This window comes from Oryzias latipes, chromosome 8 (assembly GCF_002234675.1).
Source record: "Oryzias latipes chromosome 8, ASM223467v1".
Taxonomy (NCBI): Eukaryota; Metazoa; Chordata; class Actinopteri; order Beloniformes; family Adrianichthyidae; genus Oryzias; species Oryzias latipes.
Window position 1 is genome coordinate 7,537,897 of NC_019866.2, and position 24,134 is coordinate 7,562,030.

Genomic DNA, 24,134 nt, shown 5'->3' on the forward strand with positions numbered 1-24,134 from the left:
AAAAAATTATCATTCAATAAATGTCCAATCTGGTTTCAGCTCATTATTTTGTGGTTTGTTTCATTTTATGGAAAATTGCAAGAAATTATGACCAGAGCTGAATATTATTGTATATTATTTGGGTTATGTTATTTTGATTGACGTGAGTGAACTCATAGGTGGACTCAACAAAACACTTGTGAGAAACACTTATTGTGCATGTGTGAAGCATTTAGTGTGCATGTGTGAAACACAATGTGTGCATCTTCAAATTTATATTGCACGTTTGCGTAAAATTACAATTGTGAATCAGTGCTTGTGTATTTGTGAAACAGGTTGTGTTGTGTGCATTTCTGATTATTGAGACTGAGTAAACTCCATACTCTTTGGACCATTTTTTGGATTGTTGTTAAGTTGGCAGATAAAACTCAAGTTAAAATGCCAGACGCACTTCAGGCTTCATTTTGATTGTATACAGTGGAAGCTTTGGATGAATCAGAGATTATCAGTCCAGTGTGTATAAGTTTGCTAGCTTTGGCTTCCTGTGTTCCCATGGAAAATGTACTAGTGTCGGCTATTGTCTGCAACAATTTCAAGGTTAGCACAGAGAAAAATGCTGTTTTGGTAAGTTTAAAATAGATAAAAATATTTAGCTGGGAATGCAGATCGATGAGTTCCACTAACCACTGAAGGGCAAAATCAGCTGATGAAAGTCCCTCTCCAACTATATTTTGATCTATTTTAAGTGTTCCCAGTAGTATTTTAATTATAAATTTGCAGTTTTTAGCCAAAATCAAAAAGCCTGTGTTTTTTTTTTAAATACATTTTCTGCAGTAGTTGGTTTGCAATCTCTCCCACTAGCTTACAGCCCCTCACAAGCCCAAAAATAAAGACATCAATGGATCTATTTGTCTTCAAGTGGATGCATCGGTATGGAGCAGAGCAGGGAGCTTGTGGCCTGCCGATTGTAGTTTGTACGTCACATCTACAAACAGTTTCAAATGACATTTACTCGTCTGCTCCTGATTCACCCCAATTTGAATGAAGAAACACAAAAAAACAGAATTTTCCTAGTAGTGGTTCTATGAAGTGATGAAAATTTACTCTTTGCCTGCTCTTCTCAATCTTAAATTAGCTAAATGTATCCAAATCCCAACTTGAGCATCTATTTTCACAAAGCTCTGTTTTGCTCTCTACTGCCAATCATTTCCACCTGTCCATTTTCTCCCATGTAACCTCACTCAAAAAAAAGAAGGAAAAAAATCGAATAAGAGCAGAATGTAACTGCTGTGGACAAATGTATTTACACATTGGCACTTTAACTTATAACATGCTCACAAAGTGAGAAGGAAAAATGTCAGCTGTTTAAGACAACATGGTGTGTAGAAATTTGGGTCTTAACTTCTATTCAGTTTTTTTTAATGTGATGCTGCTTTATTTAATTGTAGAGTGGGGTAAAAAAATGACTCTTCGAAAAGATTTGTCCAAGTTACCCATGTTGAGATGGTGCCAAACTATAAATAATTTTTTGGTTTCTTAAAATGAATGAAGAACTGTTCAAAGCAGGCTCCAGAATATAAATTTGTCATCCATCAACTCTCAGAAATCAGAATTTTCTCACTATAAAAGATGAATGTCAGAAATCCAGGGCAAAGATGTTCTTTCCCATACATAATAGATAGGAGATATTAAAAACACAGCAATGAATAACTAAATTTGAGAACCAAAGTGGAATTTTTTGTCTAGGGTCAGCTTCCTATGAAAAACTACAAATGTCCCTGATCCAGTTTATGAACTCTGACTGGTGACACTAAAGCTTCCATAGCAGTAAAATGTATTAGAAAAAAAGGAAAGGTTTTCTATTTTGCTGGATCGTGTAATTTTATGACATATTATTAACATTCTTACCCTTAACCATACTCTGTGAGTCTTTACAACAGAAGCCCTTCATTCAGGTCTTTCTTAAGTTAATCTACCTTCACTAAACATGTCTGTTTTCAGACAGTTGTCATTATTTTTGCTTAGGGTCCCTATTATATTATTATCGGATGAAAACCCCAAAATCTTGCTCGGACGGCGCAGGCGCGGTGGCCAAGTGGGAAGGCGTCGGTCTCGTAAACCGAAGATCGCGGGTTCGAACCCCGTCCGTGCCTTTTGTCTGTCTCCTTTAAATTCGTCATTAAGGGCGATGCGAACAAGATTATATACTAAAAATAAACAGACTTTAATATATAGTCGTAGTTTGAAAAATATCTTACTTTAATTATCTGGTAAACAACAAGAAACCACAACAAAGACACTATTACCGTACATGAGAAAGATTGTCTCTTGATCTTAAAGCATCTTCATAAGGATAAGAATAGGTTTAAAACAAAGGAAATAGTTGTAGCTCATAAAACACAAGTTAGCAGTTTGGGTTAAGACTGAACACCAAGAAATCAAGCAGCCTAAAACGTAGAGCGTGACATGACTTTCTTTTCTTCTGTAATCATATAGTCCTTGCAAAGGTGGGATACAATCAAATGAGTGTTTTGGGGCTTTGACCCATTTTGCTGGACTATATTCCACCTTGGTATCGAGTCCCATTTCAGTCTCAACTCGTGCACTAAACTACTCACAGAAAAAAAAGTTTGCTATGTGTCCTCAAAGCCTAAAAACACAGTGAAATTGAAAGATTTGACTTTTATTAAAGTTCTTTTTGCTCATACAGCTGCTTTTGGGTGGGTTTTGCAAGGAAAGTGGCTCTACCTGCTGGGTAAAATAAGAACTTCACGTAAAACACTTTTTGCAAATGTAAAATATCCTGGTTCATTTAGGCAACTTACATTGGTTCTAAATGCAATTAGAGAATGCATGTGATCTCCACATAAAAGGCTGTGACATCACCTTCAAAGTATTCATTGCATGTGACTTGATGGATAAGTCATTGCTTATGCAGCAACATCTAACTCTTACTGTATTGACAGAAACACTTGTATAATAATAATTTTTAAAAACTTTTGAAAGTTTTGCAAGGGTTGACTATCTATTGATCACTATGTGGCAGAGCACTGGTTGATTTTGACCAGAAGACACAATCAAGTTTCTTTTCTCTGTATTTCTCAAGGTTTTCCCAAAAAAGAAAACTGTTTGAAACTTGTTTCGTTTTTTAAAATTTTTTTTAAGCATTTTTCTTTTTCAGGAAAATGAGCTGTCATTTGCAAAACAAAGCATTCTCATGACAACAAGCGTTAAAAATCACAATTTTCTTGGCAAAAATCCTGACCCTATTCCATAGGTTGTTGAAGAAAACATGTAACACAGCAAATGAATTTGTCAGCTTAAAACTATGAGGCAGGTCTGACTAGAACGTATGTTTTAATGAAAACACAATAAAAATCTGTTTAATATGATATATTTCTTTTTATGTTAAATTAAATTTTTTATGAAATGAGCTTTTATTTTTAGGAAACATATGTTCCTGATTTTAATCATTTTTTAAGAAGAAAATATTAAAAAGGCACTCAAACGTAAAAATTGAATTTATGTCAGTAAATATTGCACATTGGGTGCTCTGAGCCGCACATGAAATCTGGCCACAAAGCATATTTCTGGATGTAAGGGGCTTTTCTCAAACACTTAGCCGCCTCTCGGTCGCATTTACACAGCATCTTCTCGCATTTGTCCTTCAAGTCATCTACAAAGAAGAACACAGACAACTCTTAGCAAAAAAAGACTACAATTTCATCCATCATTTGTCTTGTTTTCAAAATGAAATGTTGGAATCTTTCAGACAATTACCACACTCAGCTTTCCTGTCCTCACACGTCCAATGATACTGGGCTGTTTTAGTGTGGCAGCCGAGGAGTTCTGCATCTCCGTAACAGCAGTCATGCCTGTGGCAGCACCTGTAGTCAGAACAGATGGAGCGCTTTTATTTTGAAGGCTAAAGCTTCACCTAAAGTGAACAAACAATGGTCACAGCACACCACAGCTATTTTAAAGACAGGGCAGGATCCGAGCAATGGTTTTTCACAACAGATAGTTTGCAGACAACTGGCTTTCAGGGGGCGAGATGTCTTGTGGTGATTAAAAAAAAAAGGGAAAAGGAAAAGACGTTAATTAGGATTTGGGTGTGGAACTTTTGGATCGAGACACCACTTCCTCCTTCCATCCCATCACACATTTGTGGTTCAGTGAGTCAGAAACATGAATACGCACACACATCTGGATAACTAAAGAGGGACAGACAATAAGGGAAAACAGATCATTTCTGGTGGACTGCATGTGTGCTCTGAATGCCATCCTTTGAATGACATAATGTATAGGTTGCAGAATAAACAGACTCCTTGCAATTTGGCATGCTCTATCATCAGGTATAGTGTGTTATTATAGGAAAAAAAAATGTCAAAAAGCAGGCTTTAAATGGACTTTTGCAGACAGGAGTCTGATTATAGCTGCTACCTTACCAGTCTGCTCGGTCTCTGGGCCATCCTTGACCACCCAGTCCACAGTAGCATCCATACATCATATAGGCAAGGGCAGATCTCCCTGTGCTGCATTTGATGGCCCCTGCCAGCTCCAGTAAACCTCTTCTGGTCCTCTGGGAACTGTGTGCTGCTACAGAGGCTACAGCCACTGCTGAGAAACAGAAAAAACTTTGTCTGAGCTCTCATCCATTGTCATCTTGATACAGTTAGAAGCAGATTTTCAAAATCAAGCTACAATGTGTTTTATTATAAATGTCCCAAATACCTATTTTCTAATGTTCTAAACGGTTTCTATTTTAAAATGAGTTCCCTACTAATAGAAAGTTACATTTTAGAAAGAAACATTTGTTGTTTTTTTCTTTGTTTTTTTGCACACAGAGTTCTTGCCTGATGCAATAGAACGACTATTAAAAAAGACTCGCCTCTTCTAAATAACAAAACTTTCCACATGAAATTGCATTTTAAAGTTATATTACACCGTCTGCAAACAAAACTCAAGTCTCTTCTGGTGCCTGCACAGTTTTCTTGTGAATAGTACTTTTAGTCTACTACAGATTTGCTTCACAAACTGCAAAATAGTCAAAGTAAACAATCATCTTACCAGATGAAATGAGAAGTATTCGGCAAAAAGCCATCATGACACGAAACGAGAGCCTGAACTCTTCACGGCAAGTCTTCCTCGACTACCGACCTCTGAGTGGAGAGTGAAGCAGGAGCCTTTTTTAGAGGCTGTCTAAGTAATCTCCTGAACATGGTCACAAGCTAATCCAGTGTTTATGGAGCTGGGCTCCCCCTGCAGGAATGCATTCCCTTGAGTTTTTTTAACACTGTACTTATAATTTGCTGTTAGCTTTTTATAAATCAAATTTGACAATCACTGAAGCTGCAAGTTTATCTTATTGAACTGATGAGACATGTCTTTAATATTTATCATAGGTACACTAGAAAGATGAATTTTATCCCAAGATCATCACTCGCAATGTGAAGCATGGAGGTGAAAACATCATGCTTTGAGGCGGCTTTTCTGCAAAGAGGACAGAACGACTCATTTGTATCATGACATCAAAAATCTCCTTTCATCAGGGAGAGGATTGAGGGTGAAACCGTTCAGAAAGCAAAGCTGTTTTCATTTTTTTATTGTTTGAAATAAACAACATTTTTATGGCTCTTTTATAAAAATGTCTTTTGACATTTTTTGAAAACTTATTACATGTCAAATAGATATTGTTTATTTAAACAGTTGAACTTGAGGATAAGCCGCTTCGAGATGAAACATCTCGTTTTCGAAGGGGTTCTCTAAATCAGACATTTAGATGAGAAGATCAGAAGCAACAAAAAGAGGAAAAAAACAAGCAAAGTACAATCAAGCTCACAGTATGTCCAGACTGACTCATGCGCACACACACAAACCAGCTATCCGTACTCATCACTCCGTTAAATAACTTTGCATTAAAAAAATGTGATTTATAATTTAAAGAAAAATAATGAATAAATAATATTAAAAAACTAAAAGCCATCATCTGAGAGATAATAATAATAATAATAATAATAATAATAATAATAATAATAATAATAATAATAATAATAATAATGATGATGAGAGATTTGAGATGGAGAATAAGGAAAGAGGAAGATTTTTTCCAGTCGCTAGGACTTGTTTAGTTCAGTATATCAGTATAGTGTTACTGTGGTATTGAAATGAGTTAAATACGATTATTTGCCTATTGAAAAAAACATTGTATCAATTAACAGAAATAAAATTTAGCAAATTCAAAACAAATTTTTAGAAGTTAATGCTGTGAAATATGCATTAATATACTTTTTCTCCCAGATTTTGTATAAAACTGACAGGATGAGCATTTCAATTTTCTATAACATACCCTTTTGTTTCCAAAACTGTTCTAACTAAACATACTCCACTGAAAATTCCAAACAAAGAAGATAATAATAAAAGTACAGAAATGTTTCACATCCATCAAACTTAAATGGTATTCATTTATTATAAAGATAAAACTAGTTTGTTTTGTGTTTTTATACTGCATTTGCAATTGTGTTGTGGGCGGAGCATGCAAACATGTTTTCCCTTTTTGTTCCGGTCCTCGCCGGTAGGGGGCAGCAGGCCGCTATTCTCCACGATCACGCTCCTTCACATGACAAAAGAAGAGGAAGCTAAGGGCGGCCTTCGACAGTAACGGCCAAGTTCTTTTAGCCATAACGAGAAAAAATACTTTCCTATCTGTCAGATACTGATATAGGCGGTGATCGGAATACAGACCCATTCATGTAAGTATATACAGAAATGGCTGTTCGTTAGTTTCTGTGTTTTTGTACTCGGTTTCAGCTCAGAGCTAAACGTCTCCTCCACCGCTCGCGCTATTGTTTGCGTGGAGGAACTAGTTTAACTTGGAAATGCCTTCGCTTTGTGAAGTCCAGGCTACTTCCTACAAACTTAGAGGCATATTTGAGTAGTAGTTGGCGAAGTAGTTGGGTTTTGAATTTCAAATAGATTTGATTTAAATGGCTTAAAATTTGCTAGCGGATGATAGTGATGGCTAACATAAAATATTATCGATGGTCCCTGAAAGCGGGTTTACACACGTGTGCTAAAAGTCGTGCATCCATTATCGGACAGTCTGAAAACCTTCTTCAAAGCCGGGGGTGTTTTTCTCCAGAAAATTCAGATCTGTATATTTGGAAATGATTATGATAAAGTGGCCGCCTGTAAAGATTTATAAATTACTGGCATGACTGTTGTGTAATTAAAAGAGAAGGCACAAACTGACAACCCATCATTACTCAAGATTATGTCCATTCTTTTTTGGCACTAATTTATGTATCAATGTAATAAATATCGTCAAAAAAATTATGTCAAATAGAGAATCTGATATATAAAGTGTATTATTTGTGAACATTTTAAACCCTAACATGTATGCTGCTTTTAATCAGTTTATTTCGCTTCTGATCTTAGAAAATATTACATTTAAGAGTGGCGCTTTTGTCCGATAATGGAGTTATCATCTATTCATGCTAACTGCAACAATATTATACGATGAACATATACTCCATTGCTATTATTCTCTAACATAATTATTTCATAAGATCAAAATTCACATAAATGTGTATTTTTGAGTGAAATTAACTGTTGACTTCTTAAAGAGAAGAGAAGTTTCCTTGACTAATTTCCGGAACTGGGTCTGTGTCGTCATTCTTATACGCGGAAGTGAGAATCGGGTAGGGAAGGCGGGGCGGGAGCTTGAGGCTGTTTCCTTTTGTAGGAATTGTCAGCAAAAAAGTAGAGTAATCTGCAATATTGACAAACAAGAAATATGTCATTTTGTGTGTGTTTGTTTTTTTGTGTCCCAATTCTAGTTTTTTACCGGCTTAATTTAATCTGTCAAAATTTCTGTAGGTGCTGTCTGAAGAAAAGAAATTAAAACACGCAAACATGTCTGGAGCGTGTCGGGACAGAAGGAGCAGATGGCAGGAAATTCAAGAAGGCCTGCAGTTTATCCAGTAAGTGTCTTCCTGGTTCTTCAATGATGCACCTGTCCAGATCTAATGTGATCTTTGTGAGCTTTAAACTAAAGCTGAAAGATTCTTATTTACTTATAAACATAAGGAACTCCTGGTTACCGTTCACATTGCATAAAACAAATATTTTGGAGGAGCAGACTAGCAGCTGTGATGAAATCAATTATAGGAGTGCTGTTGCTTAAAAAAATAGCATTCTCAGTGCATGACACATATGAGAACATGACTGCTGAGAATATGAATGCATATCAAAGGGCCAAAGCTAAACGAAGTTACATTATTATAACAATCCTCAAAACTTCTATCTATGAGAATTTTTTTGTAAAATTGTCATCTTCTGTTCCACTTTTCTAAATCATCTTATTTCTTAATTACATCACATTCCTGGGTTAATGAATAATGTTCTTTTGTAAGTGTTGACTTTGTCCACTGACTTTATAGTTTGTTATAAAATATGTCACACAGGCTAAGCTCCTGTGACATTTTGTTTTACTTTCAACCTGCACACATATGTTTGCAGGTTAGTTGTGGAAATCCCCGTCTTTATAATGAAATGTTTCACAATTTAGAAATGTCGGTCCGTGGACTCTTTGTTGTTCGGTGTGGCGGTAATGCAGTGACGCAGCTGATTTCCCGCTGTGTTTCAGTCGCTCTTCTGACGGACGGCGCTTGTTTTCATTTGTTCGGCATGCTCCATTCGTCCTCTTTGTTTGCATAGCTCTGCTGGGCCAGTGGAAAGATGTTTACTCATACCCAGCCTTTTTTTGCAGCTGAATCAAAAGTGAAATCTAATCAAATATGATTAACATGCTGATCCAGATTCATCACTTAAATTGACCTAAGGCATAACCTTGTGCTTCGTTTTTAAAAGGAATTTTAAGAACAAAATTGAACTTTCTGGGAAAAAGAAACTTGAAATACCTGAATTAAAGGTTGATTGAGTGTTGAGGCCTTTGGATTCTTGGCTTAAGTGCCTAGGTTGCTGATACAATAACACATGACAGCTGTGCTTCAGAGGTTTACTTTAAAAATGAATCTACCGTGTTTTCTGGAGTATACGTCGCAGGAGCCAAGAAAGCAGAATAAAGGAAGAAAAACCCAGATAGAAGTCGCACCTTTGACCGAACTATGCAAAGAAGCACAACCTAGTTTGCTCTAAAATGGCTCCATCAGGTTGATTTAGGACCAGCAGTTTGTAGCACTTCGATGGTTTTCTGTGTACAGCAGGAAATGCTGCTTCACTCTCCCACCACAGCTGAAACAGACCTGCAGGATCATTAAAGCAACTTTGCTCTCTTGATGTTTCACGATGAAGCCCTCTAAGCATCCGACCAGTTGATTCTCAAAGGAGGTGTTTGAGTCTTTAACATACAATAAATGGGACAGCATTAACATTTTCTTTATCTGTTTTAAATAAAGTGAACTCCTAAAGTTGTTGATGCCACACAAACCAACCTTTGTCACTCTAAAACTTTGTATTTTTTTTTTTTTTTTTAGATCAACCCTTCCGTTCCCCGGAAGTCAGGACCAGTATGAGGTGAGGTTTTATAAACCTAAACATGGGCACTTCACCTTTCATCTTTATTTTTACACTTCTGGTGGTTAACCAAATTAAAGGGCTCAGGCGGGGGGGAAATGAGTAGCTCACACTTCAGTTTGCCCTTGACAAAGTTGACTTGTACTTCTCATATTTGATTTTCATTCTAATTCATTTTTTCCTTCACTGTTTCCAGGTGTTCATAAAGGAACTTGTGTGGAATTTGTTTGGAGAAGGAAACGACGTGTTTAAAGAAGGCGAATGGACAAAATCTATTGAGATGTACACCGAGGCGCTCAGTATAGCAGACTATGCGGACTCCGAGGAAATCTGCGTTTCAGCAGGTTTATTGGAAAAGCTGTATGCAAATCGAGCTGCAGCGTACCTTAACATTGTTCCGGTAAGGACGCCATGCATTTTTTTTTTTTACTGCAGCCTGTATGTGGCCTTAGGTGCCTTTCCTAACCTGTATATTGATTAAACCCTGAAAATAAGCAGGTTCAGGCAAATTTACGAGGATGTTGTGATCTTAGCCTTCTCTTCTTTGTCAATACAAACAGGAAGCTGTAACTGCTCCATCTGAGGCTGTTCTATGTAAGAATTAATGGCCGACGAAGTGTGTTAATTTCTTATAATCCACATTTCCAAGGCCGTTAACCCGCTTATACCATGGTCACTCACAAAATAAATAAATATTCGTAAATATTAGTAACGGTTTTAGGCACAGGTAATACGGGCAATTGCCCGGGTCGCAAATTTACGTGGGGGCAGTGGTGACAGCGGCTCAGTGCTTGGAAAATAATCTGCGCCACTATTGGTTTCCTATTATCTGTTATACTACAGAGTTTGTAACAGCCTGAAACTGTGAACTGCCGTCCCTGCAGCTGCTCTTGTCTCCTGTCACACGCGTGTGTGAGAAGGAAAGGGGAGGGCTAGTGGGTTCAGGCTGCGAGGTAGAACACGCACGCAGAGCGCTGCCTCTGTTGCGCAACACCAGGATCATCGCGTGCCTTTTGATGACTCAGCTCATGCTAATAGTGTCATTCTTTATGAACTATTGTAGACATTTTGATGACGTGTCTTTATTTCCCATATATGTATCTTTGTCTGCCTGTCGTTTAGTTGGTGTCAGTATTTGACCGAAAGACGGCAGGTAATGCTGCGTGGTAGTGCAGTGGTTGGCGCTCTTGCTTCACAGCAAGAAGGCCCCCAGTTCAAGTCCCGGCTGGGGGACCTGGACCAAAAAACACCAACCCAACAGCCAAGTCCAACTCAGTCCGCTACAATATGTTTAAAACTAAATATACAAGTGAATGTGAGCATTTGATTTAATTTCAACATTTTTAAAGTACAATAAGTCTGTGGATTCTTTTTAATAACATTGTAATGCTGTAGCTAATAAATGATGAGTATTTCTCGTGGTAGTTCTGCTGATGGTCTAGTCTGGTTGATACGTGGTGAGTTTCTGCTTCATGCAGGCGTTGAGACTTTAAATGTGATCTTAGGTTGGTCTGAATGTTCTGTAGATGTGACAAAGACTGCTCACATAAAGACCGGGAGCCAAACACACACTCACACGCTGCAGTGAATGACGGGCAGCGGGTTTTACGTTTTTACAATCCCTGCGCGATTCACCTGCTGCCTGTCCCCACAACCCCTCACCCCCACCCTCTGCTTTCTCCCTCACACATCCCGTCCCCTCATCTGCGCGCTCTTTCTCAGAGACCGGAGCGCGCAGTTTTAGGCACGGCAATTCACAGGTTTCCGGCTGGTACAAACTCTGTGAAATAATAGATAATAGTAACTGATAGCGCTGGCGCAGATTTTTCTCTCTAAGCACCGCTACTACTGCGCGCCTCTGGCATCGCATCGCGCCCGAGAAGGACTGGTCTAAAGAAAGAAAAAAAAGTATAATTAAAGATTTGTCTGCGAGCCACATGTGACCATCAAAAGAGCCATAGATGGCTCGCGAGCCATAGGTTCCCGACCCCTGCTCTACCCTGTGACAGAGCACCTGTGGCGAACTGTCCAGGGTGTCCCCTGCCTTCGCCCACAAGTGGCCGGAATAGGCTCCAGCAACCCCTTGACCCTGAAAGGGATAAAAGGAATTAGAAAATGAACAGCAGGTAATGCAGTAGAACAGCAAGTAATGCAGTAAAACAGCTGCACTTTATGAGATCATTAATAAACAATCCATCATTTAGAAAAAAAATCAGCACAATGTTTTTTTACCTGTTTCTTCAGATTAAAAACGTTAAATATATTGGTGCTGCTGTGTTAAAGTTTCAGATCAATTTACATTTAATATTATGTATTGATTGAATTATTTTTCTCAGCCTCAAATAGTTCCATTGGTCAAAAATGTTTCTAGTTTAAATATGGACTGACAGATTTTTATTTCAGGCACTTTAAGCTTTTTTCTGTTTTAGACTATAACTGGGTTTCTGTGTGGCAAAATAAAGGTAAAAGTGGATTTATTTCACTTTTTTTCTTTTGTTAATGTTAAAAGATACAATTAAATGTATATTAACGCAATTTTTATAGATATTAACCTAATATATTGTCACTGCGGCGAGTGTGTGTGGGTGGGGGTAGGGGGGCGCAAAACATTTTCTTTTTCCTAAGGGGGGAAGCACGGATTTAAGCGATGTGACCGGAACTTCTTTTTTAGGCGTCCGGTTATCACTGTGCGTTATCACTTTTTAATGCACCCCCAGCAGCCTATCAGAATCGAGTGTTCACCCGGACCGTGGAATATCAGAGTTTAATCCACAGTTTTGTCAACTGTGATTTACTATTACTTTGCTATGGTTACTGAGTGTAGATCAATATGAGAATTGGACTGAGTGACCAAACAGGAAGTGCCCGCAAAGTCCCATAGACTTTCATAGGGAAATAAACAGCTATATTTGTCAGAATAATCATTCTTTCTCTACTCTTTTTAAACACGTTGCTGCTAATCCTTATTCTTTTTTTCCTTCCATTAAATTTCTTCTGTTATGCAAGTTATTCAAGTTACAAAATGGCCAATCAGATACCTTAAATTGATGCTGACCCTACGTCCAAAAGTTTGAAACAAATTTTGTGTAGTCTTCTAACAAGCTCACCGCTCTGATTGGCAAGAGTGGTTGCTATAGGAACACTGACTCGGACCAATCACTGCTAACTGATGATGTCTGGCTCCAACTTGGCAGCATCCATATCACAACAATGTGGTGACTGAATTGATTTAATTTCGTTGGAGCCACAAGTCATTTTCCATGGGTGACGTCCCTTCTCAAATTCCATATATATCTAACAGATTAGTTTAAACGCTTTAGAATCAGGAAAAATAGCTTCCTGAATCCAATCTTTTCTTTCTACGCGTTGTGTCACATATAAAACTCCTAGTTGTGTAAACTAAAGTGGTTATATTTTTGTTTTTTCCTTGCAGGGACTGTATGACCAAGCATTAGAAGACTGTGAAAAAGCTCTCCACTTGAATGAAGGCAACTACAAAGCACTGTACAGAAAAGCAAAAGCCTTGAAAGAGTTGGGAAGACATCAAGAGGCCTATGAGGCTGTTGCCAAATGCTCTCTTGTAGTGCCTCAGGTAAATAAAGAACAGATTTCCACACATACATACAGTGCACATTCTTTGGATTGAAATTTTGAAAAGAAAAAAAATGCTTGCATGGCTAGGTAAATAGTTTTACGCTTAACACTTCAATGCCGATGATGTTGCCAATGACTCAAAATTAAACACACTGTCTTAACATTTTCCTTATTTTATCATTTCTATTAACAGACAGGAGTGTTTTTCTTTTCCGAGTTGGCATTTCAGTGTCATGTTATTCCTGATTTCAGCTCTTCTCGTCATGTTGGGGTACCGGTTAATGCTAAATATTTTGCAGCAGCTTCATTTTATGCTTTGCTCTTGTTACATTCACCACTTTTTGAAGGGAATCTAGACTCGTGACTTTTTTTTTTTTTTTACAGCTAGCTTTCTTAACTCTTCTTGCAGAATTTTACTGTTAATCATAAAGGCATCTGCAACCAAATGGGGCTCTTTTACCCTTCCATTTAGCTCTACGGTTAAAGAAAAATAAAAAAGCTAATAGTTTTAAAAATTTACAGTAAAGTAAATAAGTATTACAGTAAAGGAAAATAATTCACAATATGATCACGAAGGAGACATCAATAATTGGTTTGTGTATGGTCTGACTCCAAGATGGACATTTATAGGAACAAAGCTGTGGAAACAAAAAGTCTGGAGCGAGTTTTGCTGGATTTGCACCGTTTTACTTTGTGCACCGAGCCTGTTCCTGCTGTAGGAGGCGGACGAGCGCTAATAAACAGTAAATACACAAAAGAAGAAGAATCCTCTCCCTGTTGCTACCTGTGTGTCTGGCACTAGTCCGATATGAACACAACCTGCTGGATGTGTGTTCATAAAACCGGAAGGACAAGAAAACAGACGTGTCGGCAAAACCAAATTAGCGTTAACCACTTTTAATAGTACGATGTCGACTAATGGTTGACAGCCCTAACGGTTGGGGTCCCTTAATTACTTTATTATTAATTTCTGGTTGAGATGCACCACAAACAGTAAAATACTTCCTTTTTTTAATCCCTGCTGAAATGACACTACCTACTACTAAATTGCTCCAGTGAGATGATCCTATGTGACATGGGATGTCTTTTATTTTGAAAGGAAGTCATGTAAACATCAGTCTAAATAAATGAACTAATTCATATTTAAAATAAATGTAAAAAAAGCTAGTTTCTCTTCGTGTTTGGTTTTTATTTATGCAAAGCGGAAATGGATAGTATATTTATGTTTGTCATAATAGTAACGACATGAATATAAATTAAGGTTTCACTGCTCAAATGGGTGAATTGAGACTTTGTGGCTCCTGCTGGGTTGTAGCTGGTGAGAAATTAACCCGAATGGCTATTAAGACTCCCTTTTAAAAATGATAAACATCCTTTCCATAAAAGCTGGGTGTTCTGACGGAACGAGGTTGCTGATGACCTTCTGTTCTCTTTGACAGGACTCCAATGTCACACAGCTGACTCAGGACCTTGCCAAAATTTTGGGATTGAAAATCCGTAAAGCTTATGTGAGAAGTAAGGTATGTGTGTGCCGCGTTTAATCCCAGCGCCGATCTAACCGTAGAAAAAAGGAAAACAAAGCATACGCTCCTCCGGGGACGTCTCGTCTGCTCTTTCAGACTGCTGCTTTTTGAACGTTCACTTGAAAGAAAGGAGAATTACAGAATAAATGTCTTTCCTTCTTTTTCTAAAGCCTGCCTTGAATGTTTTGAGAGGCTCAAGTTATCAAGATGCGCCTTGTGATAAAGTATGCATCCCCCCTGGCACAATACTCCAGCTGAACCGACTCCAATGGAAGATAATAACCTGTACCTCTTTTTCAGTTTTCTCATGGCACGACTACGGTAGAAGATATAGAAATTGGTGAGTTTGTTGCTCGGTGAAGTTTCGATTCGCCTTTTAGAAAAGCCTCACGTCCCGTTTCTGTGTGCTAGAAGTGCCTCCGGTGACCCAGGAAAGCAACATTCTGGCTCCAGGTCCAGCTCCAATCCAGCCTCCGTTGACGGTTCATATACCTCTGAATGACTCGGCGGTGGACGAGCCCCCTCCCAGCAACAGCATCCTATCAGCACCCCCAACAGAGCCTCCAGGCTTCGAGTCCCTGTCTTTGTCTGCGCCCCCATCAGTTCCCCTCCACGGGCTCACATACGTCAACGGGTGCCGAACCAACAAGCCTTCTCCGATATTTGAGCCTAATCAGGATTTTGATGCAGATATCATTGGGGACGATCTAGATGATCTTCTCGACCAAGCTGGTCCCGAGTCACTATCGGTTAGTAGGTGTGACCCCAAAACACGTCAGAGGGGGCTTTTTAAACTCATGTGTGACGTGTTTTCCTCTCTTTATCAGGACATTCCCACAGTGAAGGGGCCTCTTCCTTTGCCAACCAGTATTGGCTCAGGCAGTTCCATGTCAAGTCCATTCCTGATGCCAGCCCACATAAACCCATTTCTATCCAGCGGTTCCCAGCAGTGCACTGTAAATCTGCCGCCTTTGTACCACAAGTCGGGGTCAAGCACGTATTTAGGTATGGACACTTTTCAAAGACTGTCCCAGCCTCTAGACTCTCTGGATAGTCTCACAATATCAGATTATAAAACGGGTAAGTTACTTCATCGTTCAGGCATTTTACTCTGCCTTTAATCAAAATGTGTGTTACTGAAAATCTGTGTTTTTTTGTTTTTCTTTTGTCCAAACTGTAGATTTCACTCATTCTCCCTTCATGGCACAGGTAACACCTTTGGTTTTGGACTCACTAAAGTATAGCCATTGATGGCTTAGTAAGTTCTCACTCTGTTCCTTCAACTTCTTTTTATTACAGCTTAGCAATGATGAACCCCCCATGGGGATGGCTGTGGGTATGCCCGATGTGAAAAACCTCCCCGCTGCTGTGGATTTAGCCAAAAACCCCTTAGCTGATACGCATGAGTTCCGGCAGGCGTGCGCCATGTGCTACGTGAAAACTGGTAAGAAACGGTCCATTCCCTGACATTTGGTCACCGAGTGAAAGACGCTCCGTGTAAAAACGCCTTCTCCACACCTGCAGGTCCTGGAGTGTTGGATTACACGCTTCACACAGAAGAGCATAAATGCAAAAAGGATGTATTACTCGGCAGAATGAAGCACTCGCCCGACAAAATGTGGAAGCTCATTCGACCCAGACCAACGAAAACTCAGTATGTCGGACCGTATTACATCTGCAAAGGTAACCAGTTTATCCTGAAAGCACAATGGTCCAGAGCACAGTCACTGACATTATTCAGGCTTTGAAACTAGTGTTTTAAATAAAGTTTTTATTTGAAAAGATAAAAAAAAAACCCCACCTCTTTACCATGTGAACCAAATCATCAAACAAACGGTCAGAAGCTTAAGAAAACACATTTATTACTAAGGGAAACTTTGGCTTTTACCCAGAAGCCATTGCAGTATTATGTTTTCACTTGTTTAAACAAATGCAGATTGTATGCTAAGTTATAAAATACTTTCACTAAAGGCTACTAAAGTGTAAAGTTGTTCAGGATTTGAATGTATCTTAGTGTTCATTTATTTTTACTATTCATATTGCTCAGCATATAGGTGTTTTTTTTTTAATTCAGAGTAACAGATGGTACAGTAGCCTACTTCAAACGCACATTAGGAGTAGGCCTGCACAATATATCGCAAATTTATCGTTATCGCGAGATCAAGCTGTGCAGCACGCATATCTCAAAAGACGGCAAAAATTGCAATAAATGGTTTCCTTAAATGTGCTACAACAATCTTATGACAGCTTGAAGTATTTAACAAATTAAATAAATCCATTTATGTATTTGACCAATCAGATGCACCCCTTCACATTGTTAACCAATCGGATGGAGCCTTAAATGTTAGATGTTTGCCTCCTATGTAGACGTTTGGAATGTAATTTTTAAACTGTTTTTATGAAATGGAAATGTTTTTGGTTGTTTTGCTATTTGTGCAGATACCGCAAGTTATATCGTCATCGCAATATTGCACTAATATTGCATATCGCAAGTTTTCCTCATGTCGTGCTGCCCTAATTAGGAGTGTCACTCTGGGCCTTAAGGCCAGGAATCCGTGCTTCCTCCTCCATCAGTTTAGTGGGAGAGATCAGCTTCTTCCAGAAGAAGCCAGTTTCGTCCGTCATTCATTCATCCATTATCTTCCTCGGCAAATCAGGATATTTTCCGGCTGCTTCTGAGTCAGCTGATGCCCTTTTCTCCGTGGATGGACACAAACTTTGGTTATAGCGAGTTAGGAACCAGTGGAAATAGCTGAGAAATCTTCTGTAGGAGCTGGCAAAGAGCTGACGGGCCGGTGTGCTCCTCCTCTCCGCTCCCCTCCTCCCCCGCAGCACCTCCTTTGGACGCAAAAGTTTCATACAAGCGTCTTGAGCTGAGTTTTTGTGATGAAGCTGAGGAGTCGCGTGACTAAAATAAAAACTCAAATATTGAATATTGAAACGCGAATAGGCAGGGGAACACTGTACCTTGTGAAAAGAACAGAAATGGCTTGTTGGAGAATGGTATCATCCAGTTTTTAGAAAGATTTGTTGTCCCGAGTTTAACACGTAACTTTCTCGTGTTCATTTCATATTCTGATTTAAAAGGCTTTGGTTCTCAGAACAGCTTGAAATCCTGTTTCAGTGTGGTTTGAGTCTGTCAAACTCCTAAAAGATTTGCCTGCGGCATAATGTGATCATGAAGGTACCTTCAGAGAAAAATCCATTATTTTGCAAGCATTATTTTCTGCATTTCTGATTTTGTGAACACAACTGTGTTCCAAAAACAAACCCCTGATCAATAACCCCTTGCTTTTACCTTTTCCTTAGGAAAAAGTTCACTATTTTGTTGTTGCTCTGTTTTATCAGCCAACAGGAACAAATGTCCCAGGTGGAATTTTGATATTTGATATCTGGTCCAACTAAATCAGAAATGAAGAATCACAATGAGAAGTTTTTGTTTCATGTAAACATTCATTTAAATTACCTCATAGATGTTTGTTGGGGCATAATGCCAGTTGTTTGAGTTCTATACGTTTTTTTTTTTCTTTGTGTTTTTGAACTAACAGCTGTTGAGATCACTCATTGTGTTTGTCACTGTGATGTTGGGGTTTTCTGACGTTTATGGATGGAGGCCGTGCTGAAAACTGCTGGTCTCTGTCTCAGAGGTTGCTGTTGGAAAGGAGTGCCTGTATCCTGGCCACTGCACGTTTGCATACTGCCAGGAGGAGATCGATGTTTGGACTCTGGAGAGGAAAGGCTTCATCTCCAGAGAGCTGCTTTTTGACCCTTTTGGGCCAAACTCAAACATCAGGTTGACGGTTCCCAAAATCTTACAGGAGCATCGGGGGATATTCATGTTTCTCTGTGGGGTGAGCCTTTTATTTTTCTCTCTTTTTATACAAGTATAACCATCAGCTGCATTGTTTTTTTTGATTTCCTACCCTAGAATTTAAATGTAAATGTTTGCTTTTAATAGCTGAGATTTTAAAGATTTGGTTAAAGGCCTTTAACCCGTAAGATGTCGACGGATGGTTCAAATAACATGACCTTTTTTTAAAGGCCACTTCAACTGGTTTTTAAAGTTAGAGCTTCTAACTATAAACCAGTCTTGTTCTGTTTCTGTTTTACCTCTCATGATTGGCATGAAAAAAACTTAAAATTGTTTTTGAGACGACCATAAATGATTTGGTCTTATTTTGAAACTTGTTTTTGAGGAATTACAATAAAAAAACCGCCTGAGATGCTGGCTGCATTTCAATGTAAAAGGTTTGCATTGCATTTTAATTGAAGTTGCACTGTACATTTTTATTTTTAGTTCAAAAGGTTGGAGCTTTTTTTCCTGTTCTTTTCTTTTTTAAGCTTTTAAAAATGCTTCAATTCACGTTTTGTTTTGTTTTTTTAATGCTATTTTAGACCTAATGTTGATAAAATATCCCCCAAAAATGCTATAAAAAAACCTAGGTGAGGTTGTGCTAAAAAAATGATGAAAAAAGGAGCTAAAATTCAACTTTCGGCTGAAAATCAAAATAAAACTGATAAATCTTAAGAAGGAACATTTAGCTAAATGTGTAACTTACTAAACGCTGGCAGAAACCTGTGATTTAGTTAAAGATGGCGCTCTAATGCAGGTGGTCACATACTGGTCGTTATAGTCAAACCACAGACGAATAAAACCAAAATATTAAGCAGTAATCATTGCAACATCAGCAGTACAGACTTTTTTGTTTTCTTGTTGAAACTCAACCTATCTTGATGAAATTGAGCCTCAAAACCAATTTGAGATTTATTTATTTATTTAAGTTTTAGTGATACTTTAAGACGTGTTTAATAACCACAGTTGTTGAGTATGTTTTGGCTTTTCAAAACCAGGTGTAACAAACCTTTTTTTAAATTAAATTTAAAAACAAAATATTACACAAAACCTCTCATTAGATCTGATAATACTAGGTCTGATCATTTTTCAATCAGTACTTTTATTTAGGGGTTCTTTTTATCAAGTATTTTTCCTGACATGGCAGCACAAACTCCTCATCTAAATGCCTGCTTTTTTGTTTTTTATAGTTCAATATTTTCCTTTTTGGTGGTTCCTCAGGTGTGCTTTGACCATAAACCCAGAATAATAAGCAAAACCAACAAAGACGATCCTTTGCTCTGTTCTCATCCGGTGACCAAACATGACTTTGAGGATCATAAGTAAGTTCATTTGATCGCCCACTGTGTGGATCGTCTGGAAAGAAGAGATGATGTGAAAGAAGTTTCTCTTTTTCAGGTGCCTGGTCCACATTTTAAAGGAAACTACAGTTTGCTATTCCAAAATCAGACCGTTGACTCCTCAGAGCCAGCTGGACCTTTGTCGCCATGAAGTGCGCTACGGTTGTGTAAGGGAGGATGACTGCTTTTATGCTCACAGCCTGGTGGAGCTGAAGGTCTGGATGATGCAGCATGAGCGCGGTGAGGCTGACTTTTTTGAAGTCGAGTGGGAGACCTGTGGCAGGCCGTTAAACTGCTTTCCTCTTGCAGGAATCACACCTGAAGAGATAGTTCAGGAGGCAAAGAGGTATTGGAACGCTACAGCGTCTTTACAGGGCACACAGGTGGGACCACAACAAACACTTAATCGTTATACCTTCTTTTTATATTTTTTGTTTTTCATGTTAGCAGTAATGATTTACCTGACTTATTGTCAACGACCTACAGTTGGAAGAGGCTTGGTGCGAAATGTCAAGCGGTGCAAATCTTGCTTCTGGCTTTGTCTGTCATTATCCCGCCGGGCAAAAACCAAAGTTATTAATTTCTCCTCCGGATCACTTTTCCAACCGTTGACACGTCCGTGAATTAAAAGGGACGCCGTCAATACGTCGCTATCAAATCCAAGTCCCCGATTGGTCAAAGTTTGACTTGATTCAGCCTTCAACATGCCTTTAATGCCTGGACATTTTGCATGTAAAGCTCAAAAACGATCGTAGAAACTCAAAGTTGATCAATAGAGTTTGGAACAGAAAGGCCAAGAACGGGCATTAACGCATGTTTGCGTAAACGTTTCATTGGATCATGCATTGCTGAGGGCGTTGTCAATGTAGCTTCACTCCCAACCTTATTTGCAACACGTTAAAAGATAGACTGATGCCGCTAAAACAAACCGTACTGTACCCCGCTAACTCCCGACGTTGTTAGTAACAAGTTAAAAAAGCACTTTGACGCCACGTTAGCGTATTTACAATAACATCCAACCATGTTTGCAACTCCTTAAAAAAACAGACTGGTATTTTGACGCAAAATCACTTCGACAATCATAATTAATTCATATATAAGGGGCACTGCGCTTTTTGAAAAAGAGGAAGGGTTGAAAGTGTGCCGCATAGTGCTGCAGATACAGTGATGAGTCTTTTAAACTGGAGTTTTTACACAGCTTTAGCCTCTCACGGGGCTGCAGAGTTGATCTTTTATTTTCAGCGTCTGGTGTGCCGTGAAATAATAACGGGATTTCTCTGCAGCTCTCCATGGTTCCGCGGAGGTTTGGTCCCCCCAACCTGAAAATGATGTTTGTTTGTGGCCAGTGCTGGAGGAACGGCCAGCTAAGTGAAGCTGACAGAAACAAGAAGTATTGTTCTGCCAAGGCAAGACATCAGTGAGTATTCGCTCGGTGTCTTATTTTCTGTTGGGAAAACCTTTCCCCCCTGCTAAATCCCGTCATATTTTTACGGTGAAGGTGGGCCAAAGACAGGCGGGTGGTGCTCGTAAGTTCCCATGAAAGAAAAAAGTGGACGACAGTCAGACCACTCCCAACCAAAAAACCCATCCCATCTCAGTTTGAGGTACAACTCTCATGTCTTTTATGCTGCATTTACTGAATGAGATTTCATCCACTTGTGCTTTTTCTCTTCCAGATTTGCATGCATGTGACTGCTGGCAAGAAGTGTCAGTACATTGGGAATTGCACATTTGCTCACAGTGTTGAAGAAAGAGACCTTTGGACCTACATGAAGGAAAACAACAGTGAGATTTCAGCTTTTTTTTGTCCTCCAGATTTGATCAGAGGTTTGTGTGTGGGGCTGCACTCTCACCCCCTACTCTGACATAGTTCCAGATATGGATCAGCTTTATGAACGATGGCTGCAGTCCCAGAAACCCGGCTGGAGTGAGGACACTTCCAATAACTCTGTCAGGGAGAACGGTAAACAGATCCACATGCCGACAGACTACGCCGAGGAGGTGGTGAGTAGACATTTTCATATATCTTTGATCTGGACGGATTTGACGAAAGCTGCCAGTCCTGAAGGGTTGATTTGTGTCTCTTGAAGGCTGGGAATCATTGTTGGCTGTGCGGTAAAAACTGCAACAGTGAGAAGCAGTGGCAGCAGCATATCACTTCAGAAAAACACAAAGAGCGAGTTTTCAACTCCGAGGATGATCAGAACTGCTGGCAGTACCGATTTCCCACCGGCACTTTCAAAGTTTGTGAGAGGTAAAACCGTCAGAAGCACCTTCGTCTTTGACCACTTTTCCCATTTTCTGATGAGGAATTTTCACCTTCCGCAGGTTCCTTAAAGGCACATGCACAGAGGACGACTTGTGTAAACTGGCCCATGGAGAGCAGGAGCTGAGGGAGTGGAGGGAGCGCAGAGAATTTCTTTTGATGAAACTTGCCAAAGCCAAAAAAGACCATCTTATAGCACCGAACGACAATGACTTTGGAAAATACAGTTTTCTCCTTAAGGACATTAAATAATGACATGCTGTCAATAGTCTTACTTGCAGGTAACGCAGTATTTAAAACAGCCTCGAGAAAAGGGTCTTCAGGACCTCTGCTGATCCCAGAGAAGGTGGTTTGATCGCAGCATGATTTCTTTTTTGTTTTTTTATTTTGGAAGGGGAACGATCGGGGTCGACCTTCTCACTGCTGGCTGTTTCTCTGACCTGAACTACAGAGTGTTATTAGCAAATGTACAGTGTGCAACACTTCAGTCTTTGCTAGTCATCATTCAGTAGAACAGCTGAAAACAACGACAAACATAGCATGTTTAAACTTGATCGAAGTTTTAACGAGTTGACCTAAAAACCCGATTTTTCTTTTGACAAAACAGTTTGTTAATGAACTTTCCAGTTTTAAGTATGGGTTACTTAAATTGAGAGTTCGGTTGATCTTTTTGTTTTAATCAGCCAATATAGGTCACTTAACACTTTCCATTTATCTAACAGTGTTACCAGTGTAATGGGCACTACCAAATAAAGCTTTTTTTTAATCTACTGAAACTGGTGTTTTATTAACTGCTTTACTGAGTAAAAGAACACGGTTTTTATTTACATTCAGCAAGAACTTCTCACAAAAAGATGCGTCTCCTTAGTTGAGTCTTTTTCTTTTGGGGGGGGGGGGGGGGGGGGGGGTTGTGATGAGTCCAGCTCAGGCCAGCACCTGCTGCAGGTCCTCCACCTCCAGCTTCCACATCCGTCTGTGAAGGACGGCCAGCTCAGACAGGTCGGCCATCTTCACGGCACGGATGATCGGCTCCGGGGAGACGGTCTGGATGAGACCCATCACCATGACGTACTTCCCTGATGAGAACACAAGTGGAGAAGTTTTTTTTATTTAGGTTAATTCACCTCGCAATACTTCTCTATTTTCCTAGTTCAGGGGTCTGGGACCTTTAACCCTAAAAGAGCCTTTTTAGGAACACCATGTCAAAAAAGATTGGCAGATTGAATAGAATTAAAAATGCAAGAAAATAAAGTCAATCATGACATTTACCATAGAAAATTGACAAAACATTGATGTAGAATTTTTTTTTATATATATAGATGTTAGAACAATAATATACTTGGATAATTTTGCCTATGAACATTAGACACTGTTGAGCAGCATGTATTAGAATATAATGTACTGAACACAATCTGGGAACTGAAGTAAATCTGACAAAATCCAGGTGACAGTTTCATAGTTTATCCAAAATTAGGAGAAAGAAATCCAATAAGACTTCAACTTAATTTAAGTCAATTCAGTGTTTACCTTTAGCCAGACACGGTTTTCCTTGAGGAACACTGTCGACGCCCTGGACAGTAAAGGTTCCGGTCTCATCCATCAGCAACACACTGTTCGTGTCCAGCTGAACCTCCACCACGGTCCCCTGCATCCACACCAGCGACACCCGCAAACTGCCCTTTCTACCCGCCCTGATGACGCAGCCCTCCCCGCCGTTTGCCTCGCCTCCGTTCCCCGCCGCTCGCAGCTGACCGGATAACACTTTAACGGGCGGTGGACGACTCCTTTCAGCGGCCATTCTCTCTGGTTTGGAGAGTTTTTAGCTCACATTTCTAACTACCCGCCAGAAATTGTTAACCGGAAGTTGTTTTGATCACTCCCCGGAAGTACTTAGTCAGGCAAACTCATCATAATAAAAGGTTTGGTTTATCCACAATGCAGCAGCAAAGCCAAGTAATAAGTAGTGATTAAAAATATATATATAAAGACTATTTCTTCAACCACTTGCACATCTCAGCCAGAAATTTGCAAATCTAACAAAC

At 39.3% G+C, this 24,134-nt stretch overlaps 3 protein-coding genes and 1 non-coding gene across 6 annotated transcripts; 2 read left to right on the forward strand and 2 right to left on the reverse strand.

Annotated features, from left to right (window-relative positions):
* Nucleotides 1–2,060: 2,060 nt before the first annotated feature.
* trnat-cgu lies at nucleotides 2,061–2,132 on the forward strand. The gene has a single exon. It is a non-coding gene; the product is annotated as a tRNA-Thr (tRNA).
* An 85-nt stretch (nucleotides 2,133–2,217) lies between these two features.
* LOC101170929 (phospholipase A2) lies at nucleotides 2,218–5,193 on the reverse strand. Of its 2 annotated transcripts, none has more exons than XM_020705191.2 (4): nucleotides 5,050–5,193; nucleotides 4,428–4,596; nucleotides 3,760–3,866; nucleotides 2,218–3,655 (listed from the first exon to the last, which is right to left on the reverse strand). In XM_020705191.2, exons 1-4 carry the CDS (start codon nucleotides 5,084–5,086, stop codon nucleotides 3,507–3,509), a joined length of 462 nt encoding a protein of 153 aa, XP_020560850.1. In that variant the 5' UTR covers nucleotides 5,087–5,193; the 3' UTR covers nucleotides 2,218–3,506. The 2 variants fall into 2 exon arrangements, with proteins under 2 accessions (XP_020560850.1, XP_004071374.1); XM_004071326.4 differs by having other exon boundaries at nucleotides 4,428–4,599; nucleotides 5,050–5,192.
* A 1,385-nt stretch (nucleotides 5,194–6,578) lies between these two features.
* On the forward strand, nucleotides 6,579–22,862 carry zc3h7a (zinc finger CCCH-type containing 7A). Of its 2 annotated transcripts, XM_023957453.1 has the most exons (23): nucleotides 6,579–6,731; nucleotides 7,858–7,961; nucleotides 9,477–9,516; nucleotides 9,713–9,916; nucleotides 12,950–13,108; nucleotides 14,550–14,630; nucleotides 14,804–14,857; nucleotides 14,934–14,973; nucleotides 15,045–15,382; nucleotides 15,461–15,713; nucleotides 15,814–15,842; nucleotides 15,933–16,077; nucleotides 16,158–16,316; nucleotides 18,279–18,484; nucleotides 19,708–19,808; nucleotides 19,885–20,066; nucleotides 20,136–20,209; nucleotides 21,110–21,243; nucleotides 21,325–21,430; nucleotides 21,503–21,611; nucleotides 21,697–21,830; nucleotides 21,917–22,080; nucleotides 22,155–22,862. In XM_023957453.1, the coding sequence occupies exons 2-23, from the start codon at nucleotides 7,894–7,896 to the stop codon at nucleotides 22,342–22,344; spliced, it is 2,970 nt and encodes a 989-aa protein (XP_023813221.1). In that variant the 5' UTR covers nucleotides 6,579–6,731; nucleotides 7,858–7,893; the 3' UTR covers nucleotides 22,345–22,862. The 2 variants fall into 2 exon arrangements, with proteins under 2 accessions (XP_023813221.1, XP_023813222.1); XM_023957454.1 differs by lacking the exon at nucleotides 14,804–14,857.
* rmi2 (RecQ mediated genome instability 2) lies at nucleotides 22,478–23,990 on the reverse strand. Its single transcript, XM_004071327.4, has 2 exons — nucleotides 23,620–23,990; nucleotides 22,478–23,168 (listed from the first exon to the last, which is right to left on the reverse strand). Exons 1-2 carry the CDS (start codon nucleotides 23,888–23,890, stop codon nucleotides 23,017–23,019), a joined length of 423 nt encoding a protein of 140 aa, XP_004071375.1. The 5' UTR covers nucleotides 23,891–23,990; the 3' UTR covers nucleotides 22,478–23,016.
* Nucleotides 23,991–24,134: the final 144 nt, after the last annotated feature.

What these genes read in the sequence shown, in the direction of transcription:
- LOC101170929 (XM_004071326.4), bottom strand. Translation starts at nt 5,086, where the DNA reads ATGATGGCTTTTTGCCGAATACTTCTCATTTCATCTG. An exon ending in AATACTTCTCATTTCATCTG is followed by an intron (nt 4,600 to 5,049) that starts GTAAGATGATTG and finishes TCTGTTTCTCAG; the next exon opens with CAGTGGCTGTAGCCTCTGTA. An exon ending in GGACAGGAAAGCTGAGTGTG is followed by an intron (nt 3,656 to 3,759) that starts GTAATTGTCTGA and finishes TCTTCTTTGTAG; the next exon opens with ATGACTTGAAGGACAAATGC.
- zc3h7a (XM_023957453.1), top strand. Translation starts at nt 7,894, where the DNA reads ATGTCTGGAGCGTGTCGGGACAGAAGGAGCAGATGGCAGGAAATTCAA. An exon ending in CATGTGCTACGTGAAAACTG is followed by an intron (nt 16,078 to 16,157) that starts GTAAGAAACGGT and finishes CCACACCTGCAG; the next exon opens with GTCCTGGAGTGTTGGATTAC. An exon ending in CATGACTTTGAGGATCATAA is followed by an intron (nt 19,809 to 19,884) that starts GTAAGTTCATTT and finishes TCTCTTTTTCAG; the next exon opens with GTGCCTGGTCCACATTTTAA.
- rmi2 (XM_004071327.4), bottom strand. Translation starts at nt 23,890, where the DNA reads ATGGCCGCTGAAAGGAGTCGTCCACCGCCCGTTAAAGTGTTATCCGGT. An exon ending in AAAACCGTGTCTGGCTAAAG is followed by an intron (nt 23,169 to 23,619) that starts GTAAACACTGAA and finishes TGTTCTCATCAG; the next exon opens with GGAAGTACGTCATGGTGATG.